Source organism: Patagioenas fasciata, chromosome 4 (genome assembly GCF_037038585.1).
Source record: "Patagioenas fasciata isolate bPatFas1 chromosome 4, bPatFas1.hap1, whole genome shotgun sequence".
Classification (NCBI taxonomy): domain Eukaryota; kingdom Metazoa; phylum Chordata; class Aves; order Columbiformes; family Columbidae; genus Patagioenas; species Patagioenas fasciata.
In genome coordinates this window covers 47,882,869-47,896,235 of record NC_092523.1, presented here as the reverse complement: position 1 = coordinate 47,896,235, position 13,367 = coordinate 47,882,869, and the positions used below count along the sequence as shown (strand labels likewise).

Genomic DNA, 13,367 nt, shown 5'->3' with positions numbered 1-13,367 from the left:
TTTGGGACAGATGACTGTGCACTGAAACGGATAATTAGGCTGTAACAGCTTTTTCATACAGTGAAGTACTTTATAGTTGCCACTAAAAACATTAATGCTAAGTTAAGAAGTAGGTTTTCAAAACTGTAGTGTCCATTTGGGGGCTTACCTTTAGGTTAAGAAAAGCTTGTGAAAGACCAACGTGAGAGAGAGGCCCAATGTACCATGATGGGTTTTGAAACATAAGTTCTTTATTGAACACTGTACCAAATGGATCTTGATTTTTCTTGTAAACTCAATGAAGTTGGTTTGGTATCCCAAATTCTACTTGTAGCTGAAATTTTTGGTTTCTACCCAGTCATTCAGTTTGAGTTGTTCTGACTCGTTCTGGCTTATGAGGTCAAATACAATGAATAATGGAGTATGGCATAAATACCTGATTAAGAAGACAGATATGTGTAAGGTTAAAGGGAGAGGGAGATAAGAAGATAAAATTATTGGTCCATCTTCCTAAGGTGTTCTATAAATCTTATTTATTGAATTTAACTGGTATGGAACAGCTGCTTGTGATAACTCTTGGTGATAGACATGGAAGGAGTCCAGACCTCGTGTGGCATTCAAGCCTTAACATGTGATAGCCAATCTGGCACCCGTAGTTCTATCTGAATGCAAAAATCAGGAGGGAGATAAGCTTCTGGCTCTGATATTGAGTAACTATTGGGTAGGCATACTACTTCAGACCTGTTCTCTCTGTACTATATTCTAGTTTTTCTTCAAGAGGTAATGTTTTCAAGAAAAAATTGTTTTCTAGTCAGTCTCCAGTATGTACTTGTACCTGGGGTTATTCTTCCCCAGGCACAGGGCTTTGCATTTGTGTTCTTGGATTTCATGAGGTTCCCATTTGCCCCTTTCTTCAGACTGCCATGATCCCTCTGAATGGCAGCACAGCATCCAGTCTATCACCTACTCCTCCCAGTTTTATAACATCTACAAATTTGTATGAGGGTGCCCTCCATCTCATCACCTAGGTCATTAAACAATGTTGGACCCAGCGTAGACCACATATCACTGGCCTCAAGCTGGACTTTATATTGCTGATGACAATCCTTTGAGTCCAGCCATTCAAGCAGTTTTTGATTCACATCACTGTCCACTTATCCAGTGCATTCTTCATAATTTTGTTTATGAGGATGTTGTTCAAGAGACAGTTTTGAAAGCCTTGCAAAATGCGGAGTATTGGCTGCTCTCCATTCATCCATTGAGCCAGCCATCTTATTGTAGAAGGCTATTGGCTTGGTCAGGCATGATTTCCCCTTCATAAATCTACTCCGGGTCACTACCTTTTCCTTAATATGTTTGGAAATAGCCTCTAGGAGGTTTTACTCCATTCCCTTCCCAATCTGTAGTTCCCCAAATCGTCCTTCTTGAGAACTGGAGTGACATTTGCTTATTTCAGGTCCTCAGGAGCCTCCTCTGGTAACCACAACCTTTCAAAACCCAAGAATGACCTCAACAGTGGGGCATGCAGGCCCATAGACTCATATATGTCCAGTTTGTTTAAATATTCTGTAACCCGATGCCCCTCCTCTAAGGGTAAGTCTTCCTTGCTCCAGGCTTCTACTTTTGTCTTAGGAACCTGGGATTACTGAAGGCAAATCTTGCCAGTAAAGACTAAGGTGAGGGAGGCATTGGGTGCTGTGGCTTTTTCCACGTATTTTGTCGCCAAGTCCCCTTCCCCCTTCAGCAGTGGGCACGCATTTTTCTTAGCCTTCCTTTTGCAGTCAAAGCCCTCTTGACTCCACCTTTTCTTAACTCCAGCTTTTCTAATGCTTTCCCTGCACACTTATTCATTTTTTCACCTGTTCCTGCTTCCATCTCTTCCTTTTTATATTTCAGTTTCATTAGGAGCTCCTGGTTCATGCTTGCAGACCTTCTGTCTCCTTTCTTCTCAATGTAAAACATCAGACTAATCAAACAAAACTTTTGGTAAAAGTAGCATCAGAGTTTCAGAAAGTAAAATTTCAGTAAAAGTAGTTAAGAATTTCCGTATGTGATCCAGAGCTTTGAGATAATGTACTGTGTGATCTTGAAATGTCTGTAACTATGTAGTAAGCTCTGCCCTTTTTTTTTTTTTTAACTTTTTGCAGATTGTCTCCCTATACATACTTACTAGATGCACAGTTCTTTGAATGAAAAAGCACTAGAATGTTGAGGAGAGAGGTGTCTTTCTATGAAAAAATCAGGCGGTAGGGAGACGAACATATTTTCCTTGGTGCAATTTTTATGGTTTTATCTGGGGAAGGTAGTATGAAGTTAAAAAAAGAATTAGCTAGTTCAGTTTTTTTCCAGTTATTTTCCTAAATATAGTATGTTCTTGTAGCCTGATTTACACATGGGCTGTCCTGGTCGGTTGTCGCTTTGTGTGGGTTATCCCACCTGCGCCTATAACGAGTGACTGACAAGTATGTTCGTGTTGCTTTTTACCAAGGAGTTACCTCCCTTACTTCTGACTTCAGAGTTTCTTGAGACGTTGAAAAAAATGATTCAATGACATTATTCAGGAGGGTTTGTGCAAGGACACAAATTCCTTATTTCCTTATCAATTAAAAGTAGAAGGAATAAAATCATTTGTCCATAAAGTCACAGAGCTGAAGAAAAGGTTCATTAGGTTGTTTTCTTTTTGTAGTAACAGTCTGTTGTTTCTTTTTTTTTTTTTTTTTGCCCAAACTGTATTTTACTCTTTCTGGTGTCTGGGATTTGAGAAGATTAAGACTATCTGGCAGAATCTCTTCTTAATTTAAGACTGTCATTTTTTGACGGCATGTCTGTTCCAACTTGAAATTATGGAATTCTGTACATTCTTCCCAACATTTTGATACTTAGAAAAAAATACTTGTGAGAAGGTATAATTCTGCTCAGGCACAGAGCCATACTGTTGAATGTCTGTGACATATCTCATTGACTGTTTCCTGCTTCACTTTCAAAACTAACTTTTTGGAGCTCTATCAAAAAAATTAAGGGTTTCTGGGGCCATATTGTACAAGGGTCCAAGTAATCAAATCAGGCTAATTTTCTCTTCAGTTAAAAACTAGTTGAAATCCCAGAGCACATCTAGAATAACCATACCGAAGTCTAAGTTTTACCGATTCTGCTAGAGGCGATATTGCCTTTTTTTAGTCTTGATATATTTGTTAGTAGAAAGTGCTTATTTACTGTATTCTTTTAGGTAGTTGCAGCACTTTTGCAGCAATCTGATCAGTTAATTCCTTTTCAGAAGATCTTTATTATGTATATATTTTGCAGTCAAAACCATATGTAGATTATTAGGAGCCACACTGTTGTATATATAAATATTATGCTATAATTGATACAACTCACATTGGTTATGTACATCTCTTTCCTGTAAGTGCGTATGATTTAATTTTAATTTGGCATTCACAGAATTTGGGTGACAAAGATGGTTATTCAGAGTATCTTGAGTGTTTATGTAATTTATGTTGTTTCAATTTATTGAAGATAGTGCTAAAAATTTATACGACACGGTATTTAATTGCTAACTGTGATATAATTATTTTTCTACTTGGAAGGCTTGTTTTAATCTAAATAATGCAAAATTGTACCCGGTTTTTAGTGTAAAATATTGCTGTTGGCCAAGCGAGCAGAACTGCTCTGCAGAAGCACTGGCGTGGTCCTGTCAAATAAGCTCTGTCCAATGGACCTCAGTTGTACTGTGCACTAACCCATCTAAACAAAACCCACGAAACAAAACCCACTAACACAGTTTGCTACTGTGATAATTCAGTAATACTTGCTTGATTACACAACTCAGCTAGGGGCAAATGACCTGTAAATTATACCCCACAGATTAGAGGCAGCATCTTTCTAAATACCCTTATAAGACTGTCAGTTCCCATTTGGAAGTAATACCACATTTCAGCTTACTGAAAAGCGTTTGGACAGCTGCCTGAAAAAGTTTTAAACCAAGTGTTACTGGGAAACTTGGGATAGTCTTATGCTTTGGGGAAGCCCAGCAATAGCTACAAAACTTTACCGTGTATTCACAACATAGTCAATAAAGTTCAGGTGCCTTTTGCTTTTTGTTTCAGACACTTCAGTTGAGCTGAATTTTAACCTGGTATAAACTGAAACAGTTTAGAAACATACGCTGAGGGAAGCTGAAGCAGTTCTGGTTTTCTGGTTCCCTCAGTGTGCAAATTCCTCTGTCCCTGATCCCCTGTGTCCTCTCTCCCTCTCTTTTTCCAGGACAACTGTTTCTATGGGAGATTGATTGAGGTTAAAACTCACCTTTATTTCCTGAATAGTTTTAATCTGAATCAATTCCCTGAACCAATTCACTGTGCGGTGAAGTGAAGCATGAACCCTTCTGCCAGTAAATGCAGGGGGCAAGAAGCTGAAAATGAAGAGAAAAGAGAAGAGAGTGGATATGGTTTTTATCAGTGAAGTGGGCTTTTTCAGGTTTAAACAACTCGTGGAACTGGAGGAAAAGCTCTAATAACATTTATGGTCTCCTCATAGGCAATATGAAATCGTTCTAAGAAAGGGAGAATCGTAATAGCCATATTCCTGTAAGAGGGAATGAAGCTGTAAATTAGAAAATATATTGTGTGGATCCCCAGGGAAAATAGCCAGTAATAAAGAATCAGTGCAATTGGTCTAACACAGTGAGTGTAATATATTAAACTGAACTTGCAATGACAGTAATTTCTGTCTCTTTGCTATTACTTGGCACAGTGACTTTGTAAAAGCTGGATCTTTTTATAGTGGTCCGCCCCACCATCTAATCAGTCATCAGAGGAGGCAAGAAAAGATTTGCTAAAAATTGTTACATAATTAGAGAAGGGTAGTATAGAGCTAAAAGTGGCTTTCTGTTTTCAGTAATCTCTAATCAAATATCTGTCTGGCTATGAAGACTCTCTGGTAGTCCCTTTTGCAGCGGGTTACATTTTTAGAAGAATCCATAACAACTGATCGTTATATAGAAAAACATGTGGATGAAGTTTGTAAATGGTATGTTTAGACAGACACTTGAAATTTATATGTATAGTGAAAAAAATTTGTAACAACTTTTAATTGTTGCAACTGTAGATAATGAAACTAGAAACCATAGAATACTGGTCTGATTAATGCAATGGATATGGATTTTTCTCATTTTTAATTTTTAGTCCCCCAATTTTATCTTAGGAGCGGAGATATCCTTGGCCTTTAGCATTAGTAGAAGGGATCTAATGCAAGGGATGCTGCTGGTGGTTTTTTATTTATTTATTTTTAAATTTATTTTTATTTTATTATTAGTGGGGGATCTTGACGCTGCTGAAATATCTTTATCAAAAACATAACATGGAATTTACTTAACAAAGAGGTTTTCTAGAAAACTACCATGCCTTAGTTTTATTCATCTCCCTTTGTTATGGTAATTTTCTTGATATTTGATCAGAGGTGAAAAATTTTCAAGTTAAATATCAGATTTATGGATTTGTGGAAGTTTTGAGTTGTTTTTTAATCCTCCTGTCAAATATGTTAGATTCTGAAGGCTAGCTAAAACCTTATTCAGGCAAATTATACTGTAATCAATGTTTACAATGATTTTGTAGGCTGCCTCAGGATTTGACTGTAGTGGATATGCTTGACATGGATAGTAATGTGTTGTTCTCTGGGAACATTTGGGTTTTTTTATTGTTTACCTGAGTACTGATTTGAATTTATAAGAAAGGATTTCCCTGCTTTTCCAAAATCTGTCTCACGAGGCATTAGTTTAAGAAGACACAACCAGCAGGTAGTATGAATGAAGCTTAATATCACGGTTTTGAGATCTTCAGTAATAACTGCACAAATTGAATGAGTCTCACTTTCAACACTCAATGTATTATGTATAACACGATCTTTAGAAAGGGTTTATCGAGTTAAAAGGTTTTTTGCCAAGGCTGAGTTTTGCCTAGTGTAACTGATTTCTCCAATGCTCTTCTCTAGTTAATTGCAAAAAAAGTAGGTTCTCTAGAGGCTCATTCAGAGCAGGCTAATGTATCCCACTGAGTAAAAGGAAAATGAGCCTCATGGAGCTAAAATTAGCCTTTTTGAATACTTCTGTAGATGCCTCAAATCTGCAGAAGTTAGAAAATGGCAAAAGGGAGAAGCAAACCCACAATGCAAGGTGGCAAAATAAGATATAATTGTAAAAGCACAGATGTCTGCTTGCCAGGTTAATTGATCTTTTTTCTAAGCTGCATACGTGGCTTTCAGTTCAAATGCCAAAGAAGACTATTTCTGTTGGATTTCCTCATGTGAGGAAGCAGAATGATGGACACTGTGCTGGTTTGTATGGACAAGTTGTGCACAAAGGCGCACTGAGAGAGCATTGAAACTTATAAAACACAAGAGCATTAAAATAGCTTGTACAGCATTAACTTGCTTGTTTCGAGTGTTGCACAACAAACTCTGAAATAGATCCTAGCTTCATTTATTGCAAAAGTTGGAAGGTGTGTTGTGGATAAGGCGGTGTGTTTTCATTGAGAACACAAAAACTTTTACAAATCCATTTAAATCTTGACAAAACTTAGTATCCTTACATCAGAAAATAGTTAAGTAGATTCAGCAAGTTCTTTCCCAAGAAGAGCTAAAAATCAAGTGTGATGTGGCACCCTGCACAGAAAAAACCTCAATTCAAACAATTAAGATTTACCAAGGTTATAAGTAACTCCTTTGTGAACTGTTTGGGCTTCATTAATATTAGTTGGTGCTTCTAGCTCAGTTTAGTGGTATCAGTAAAGTGCTGGCTATGGCAAGTTCTTTTTTTGTGTAGTCCTGTAGCTATTAGGAGCACTGAACTTGCTCTCAGAATTGAACATTTATTTTCTAAAATATTCTCTAGTTGGCTTTCTTCTGTGCTTTGTTTCATTCACGATACACACTCTGAAAAGCATGTGGGTTTCTTTTACTGAGGCAAATATGGGATGAGTTTTCCAAAGAGCACCCACTTCAGAAAAAGGTCACTGCCCTTGTGAATCTGCTGGCTTTTCTTGCTTTCATTTTCAGCTTCAGTATTTTACACATATACATAGGCCCATTCCTCTGCTGTCAGGGAACATCTGTGAAACCCTCAGGCCAAGAACGTGCTTCCTTTTCCCCATAAAGAATAGAGGAGAAGTGGCACATAGACATAACGATGTATGACTTCTGTCTGGCCTTTCCTTGGCAGAAGGTTTACACTCTTCAATGAACTGTGTGCTGCCATCATTATGTCACGTGATGGATTTCTTGAGCTTTGCTTTTTGCAGTTTGCTGCTATTAAAAAAAAAAAAAAGCCAGTTCTCAGAGCAACAATCAACAGTTTTCATCAGAAAGCTATACTTTTTTACCCCACAAGTCCCCACACTTCTTGACTGTTGCAAAAAAAAAAAAGGGGGGGGGAGGGGCACCTCAGTGCCACCAGAAAATATTTCCTTTGTTTCACAACCCTGTGTGCCTCTAGTAATCTAAGAGAAAATGGTTAGTGACCTGCTACACCACTTGAACACCCACAAATCTATGGGGCCAGATGGAATCCACCCAAGGGTGCTGAGGGAGCTGGCGGAGGTCATCACTGAGCCACTTCCCATTATGTACCAGCAATCTTGGCTAACTGGGGAGGTCCCAGTTGACTGGAAGTTGGCAAATGTGATGCCCATCTACTAGAAGGGCCAGAAGGATGATCCAGGGAACTACAGACCTGTCAGTCTGAGCTCTGTGCCAGGAAAGGTCATGAAGCTGATGATCTTGAGTAACATCACATGGCACATTCAAGAGAACCAAATGATGAGGCTCAGTCAACATGGGTTTATGAAGGGCAGGTCCTGTTTGACCAAACTGTTCTCCTTCTATAACAAGGTGACCCAACTAGTAGATGCTGTGGATGTTGTGTACTTAGACTTCAGTAAGGCCTTTGACACCGTATCCCACAGCATTCTCCTGGAGAAGCTGACAGCTCATGGCCTTGATGGGTGTGCTCTGCGATGGATAAAGAACTGGTTGGAGGGCTGGGCGCAAACTGTTAGTGGTGAACAGAGCCAAATCCTGTTGGTGGCCAGTCACGAGTGGTGTTCCACAGGGCTCAGTATTGGGGCCAGTTTTGTTTAGACTCTTTATCAATGATCTGGATGAGGGGATTGAGTGCATATGACACCAAATTGGGTGGGAGTGTAGATCCACTGGAGAGTAGGAAGGCCATACAGAGGGATCTGAACCAGCTGGATTGTTGGGCTGAAGCCGATTATATGAGGTTCAACAAGGCCAAGTGCTGGGTTCTGCACTTGGGTGACAACAACTGCAGGCAGCGCTGCAGGCTCGGGCAAGAGTGGCTGGAAAGATGCCTGGAGGAAAAGGATCTGGGAGTGTTGATTGACAGTCAGCTGAACATGAGCCAGCAGTGGGCCCAGGTGGCCAAAAAGGCCAACAGCATCCTGGCTTGTATCAGGAATAGTGTGGCCAGCAGGACTGGGGCAGTGATTGTGCCACTGTACTCGGCACTGGTGAGGCCCCACCTTGAATACTGTGTTCAGTTTTGCACCTCTCATCGCAAGAAGGACATAGAAACACTGGAGTGCAGAGGAGGGTGATGAAGCTGGTGAGGGGCCTGGAGCACAAGTCTGATGATGAGCGGCTGAGGGAACTGGGGCTGTTCAGCCTCAAGAAAAGGAGGCTGAGGGGAGACGTTGTCTACAACTACTTGAAAGGAGGCTGTACCATGGAGGGTGTTGGTCTCTCAAGTAGCAAGTGATAGGACAAGAGGAAATGGCCTCAAGTTGTGGCAGGGGAGGTTTAATTTGGATATTAGGAAAAAATTCTTCATGGAAAGGGTTATCAGGCATTGGAACAGGCTGCCCAGGGAGGTGGTGGAGTCACCATCCCTGGAGGTGTTTAAAAGGTGTTTAGACAAGGTTCTTAGGGACATGGTTTACTGCCAGAGTTAGATTAGATTATGGTTGGACTTGATGATCCTGAGGGCCTCTTCCAACCAAAATGATTCTGTGATTCTAACCCTGATTGAAATGTGGGGGTAGTCCTATGGAAAAGTGTATGTGTGTGCATAAGCATGTTTGGTTTATCGTATTTACAGTAATACAGAATTTGTGTTAGAGCTTTAGCCATAGTGCTAATTCTGGCAATGTGTAACTTTGGGGTGCTTAACCTAGTACATTATTTCTTTTCACTTGATGGATGGGTGTGGGGGAAGGAGAAGGAATGAATTCATAAACTTTATTCTGAGTTGGAGTAAATGTTAATAGACATGATTTTGTGAAAGAACTGTATTCTTATTTCTGGTTTTGATAGCACTGAACACACAACTAGAGATCTAGAAAATATGTATAGCCGTTGTTCAGTTAGCCTTACAAAGTTCACAGATCCTGTGTGCCTTATTCCTTTCCTTTCACTGTTACATTTTAATGCTTGATTTTAACCAACCTCACTGCCATGAAACAAGAAGGTGAACTTCTTCCCCATCCTGGTGAAAAATTCAACTGTCACTACTTCACTGGTGCTTTGTTACTAATGCCAAAAAGAGCCAGCAACTCACTGTTTATATTAAGGACTATGTAGCTGAGTATTAAAATAAAGCCTCAGAAAGAGAGTGAGTCGGTGACCTGAACTTCAGAGCTTCTCTGTGCTCTCCTTATTGGTGCCTCCTCTCCATAAGGCCTGCAGGCTGCATCCAGCATTCCTATGTTCTGTGTAACCAGGCAGAAGCAGCTTGTGATCCTAAATGCTTTAAAGAGAATGTTTGCAGCATGGCATTGGTGTGTACATGGCTAACATGCAGCATAATGGGACAGGGATTTTAATATTTATGACATGTTATGTAAATGCTGCCCTTCTGAGTATTTTCTAAATCCTCTTAGCTCTTAAGTGACAGCTTTGATTCTTTTTTTTTTTTTTAATAAAATCAGTCTTTTCATTTATCCAGCTAAGTTTGCTAAACAAAAGATGTTTAATGCTTCCTTTCATATAGGCAGATTCTTGTATTAAAGGTTTATCTTTGTGCACTTAAGCTTATTAGGTTCCTGGGTAACTATTTTAAAACAGCTGACTTTGCAACAGCAGTGCGTAGTGCAGAGGTGGCCTTTTGAATTTTCTGAGCTTTGCCAGTTCATACTGTGAATAGATAAGCTCCAAAGGATTGCCATAAGCAGAGCAGTGTGTGTTATGGTATGCAAATGTCACATGGATATTTGAATTGTATTTTGATATACACACAGTAGTGAAGATTCTGGGGTTTGGGTTGTATGTGTGTATATGTATACACACACACACACACGTGCTCTTTTTAAAAATTGAGTGAGATGAGGAGTTGTGCTGTGGGAAAATAAAAAGAAAGAAAATTCTGGCAAAATTCTGGGTAGCTCTTGGGATTTTTTTCTTTAAAGCTCTAAAATGAAACCTAGTTTGTACTGTGTTTTTATTGTGCTCTGTCATTTATTTTTAATAAAGTAGTAGAGGCAGGTATTCACAACATCCAAAAATGCTTCTGAAGGATGACGGAAGTGTGATGCAGAAAAGCAGACATGGGCAGAAAGGTGGTGGGGAGCTTCTAGCATGATTTGGCTCTGTATTTCAGTATTTGTGAGGTTTAGGATGTCAGTTTGAAGGAGTGTTGTTCGGCTTGTTGTTGTTGTTGTTTTGTTTTTTTGTTTCCTGGGGAAGCAAGACAGATAAGAAATGGGTTCAAAATGCTGGTGAGTCATTCAGAAGCATGTTCCTTGCAAACTTAAAAGCAAAGACTTCAGTGGTTTTGTGGCAATGTTATGTATGGAGAGCTTAGAGTGTTCTCCAGGTGTACAGTTGCAGAGGATGGATGGATGGATGGATGGATGGATATTTTGTATGTGCAGTGTGCCTACTTTTACATTACTTTTGTTTATAGGTGACTGTGGAAGAAGTGATGACAACTACTGCATACTTGGATCTCTTTTTGCGTAGTGTTTCAGAGCCAGCACTCCTCAAGATTTTTCTCCGTTTTGTTTTGCTGCACCAACATGAGAATGTGTGCATCCTGGATACACTTACGAGCCGAATCAACACACCATTCCAGGTAAGACAAGCAGGAAGGGAGTTCTGGTGTTCAGCATGAATGTAGGTTAAATATTTAAATGGGAGATCACATATATTCGGTGGGTATCTGCTTAACTAGGAATTTTCTCCCCCCACCCAAATCTGTGATTTTTCCACCCCTTCATTTTTGTGTGTGTGTGATAACTTTTAACTACCACTATACTGAGTTGATGAATGTGTGAGGTGGTCTCATACGTATGGGAAATGGGATAGGGGGAGATGAGGGCTTCTGGAATTCTGTTAGAAGATCAAAGGTAAATTTAGAAGCATTTTTATTTTGGATTCTGCTGAATTAGTGCTCCTGTAGATAACTTGTGGTGAGGAGTATTTTTGATCTTCGGAGTCTTGCCAAGCAACAGGTCCTTGTGGGAGATGATGGGAGCCCTGTCATGATAACTTCAAATTGATCCAAGTTGTGAATTGCAGTATCGCTGTCCTGTTTTTGTTAAAAATAAGACCAGTTCTCTTTTAGGGATTTTCCCTGTGACAATCACCAATGTATTTTCTCAGGAATCAAGTTTGTATTGTTGCCTGCTTGCTGCTTTGATTAAAAGAAGGCACTTTCTTGCTCAGGTGATTGGATTGTGGCTTCATTTTCTTTGCCTTTGCTCCCCTGTGTGTTAAGTTTTATCTCCTGGGCTCAATGCACCACAGGAGCTGGAGAGCTGCCTGCTAGAGGTGGCAGAGTTACCTTTGCTTACACACACCTTTGCTAAGAGTTGGATCTTCAGGCAGAGAAAATGACTGCTTGTTGCACTGAACTACCCTTCTGATCCTTGCTTGGTGGGCAGTCTTGGCTGATTTTTGTGTCATGCACAGCTTCATGGATAAAATAAAGAATATTGTTTTAAGTGCAGCTACAAGAGAAGCCAGAATACCAGCATGTGCATTAAATTTGTGTATTAGGGACAGTAGCTTAATCTGAAATTTATTTTGAAATGTGAGTGCATGCAAATACAGATATATATGTTGGTGTTACTGCATCTCTAAGATGGATTAACTCTGAAAACTGAAACAGCTTCCGTCGACAAAAATGTAAATGCTGTTGTCTCTCCTAATCATTAATTACTGTTCCATAGGCAAACGAGGTAAGAATTGTAAAGAATTCTGCAACCCTGAGCAACTCAGGATTTCAGCCAAAACGGTTCTGTGATGCTAAATGAGTTTTCTGCAGTATAACTTGGCCAAGCAGAAAAGCCAAAACTGCAGCCTTCTGTGTTTCCATAGTACAAAAGCTGCATATGTTATTATTGATGAAAATACTTATTAATAATTCACAGGGTTATGTACAGACAGATGGCCAGAAGGAATTGTAAAAATACTATCCTTTTTGTCTCCTGAGCATATATTAAACCTTTTCTCTTTACAAACTACAAAAATAGACTAGCTTTACTTGTTCAGGTGATTCCTGATTTGTGGTATGGTTTCAAAGACAAATGAGAAATGTTTCCCTATAAACTGAAATTTCCTAAATACAGGAAAATCACACAGAATCACAGAGTGTTAGGGATTAGAAGGGACCTCGAAAGGTCATCTAGTCCAATCCCCCTGCCGGAGCAGGAACGCCTAGATGAGGTTATACAGGACGTGTCCAGGTGGGCTTTGAATGCCTCCAGAGAAGGAGACTCCACAACCCCCGGGGCAGCCTGTTCCAGTGCTCTTTCACCCTCACTGAAAAGAAGTTTCTTCTCAAATTTAAGTGGAACCTCTTGTGCTCCAATTTGCACCCGTTACTCCTTGTCCTACCGTTGGTTGTCACCGAGAAGAGCCTGGCTCCATCCTCATGACACTCACCCTTTATATATTTGTAAACATTAATAAGGTCACTCCTCAGTCTCCTCCAAACTAAAGAGACCCAGCTCCCTCAGCCTTTCCTCATAAGGGAGATGCTCCACTCCCTTAATCATCTTTGTGGCTCTGCGCTGGACTCTCTCCATCAGTTCCCTGTCCTTCTTGAACTGAGGGGCCCAGAACTGGACACAATATTCTAGATGTGGTCTCACCAGGGCGGAGTAGAGGGGAAGGAGAACCTCTCTATACCTGCTAACTACCCTGCTTCTAATACACCCCAGGATGCCATTGGCCTTCCTGGCCACAAGAGCACAGTGCTGGCTCATGGTCATCCTTCTGTCCACCAGGATCCCCAGGTCCCTTTCCCCTACACTGCTCTCTAATAGGTCATTCCAAAATTTATACTGGAACCCGGGGTTGTTCCTACTCAGATGCAGGACTCTACACTTGCCCTTGTTATATTTCATTAAATATTTCCCCGCCCAACTCTCCAGCCT

At 40.1% G+C, this 13,367-nt stretch overlaps 1 protein-coding gene across 4 annotated transcripts in view; it reads left to right on the top strand.

Annotated features, from left to right (window-relative positions):
- FHIP1A (FHF complex subunit HOOK interacting protein 1A) overlaps positions 1-13,367 on the top strand; it is a 100,220-nt gene that overhangs the window by 64,018 nt on the left and 22,835 nt on the right. For all 4 annotated transcript variants that reach the window (XM_065836774.2, XM_071807793.1, XM_065836773.2 and 1 more), the window contains one exon: positions 10,892-11,059. In XM_065836774.2, the coding sequence (XP_065692846.2) occupies positions 10,892-11,059 (168 nt within the window). The remainder of the gene's footprint in view (positions 1-10,891; positions 11,060-13,367) is intronic.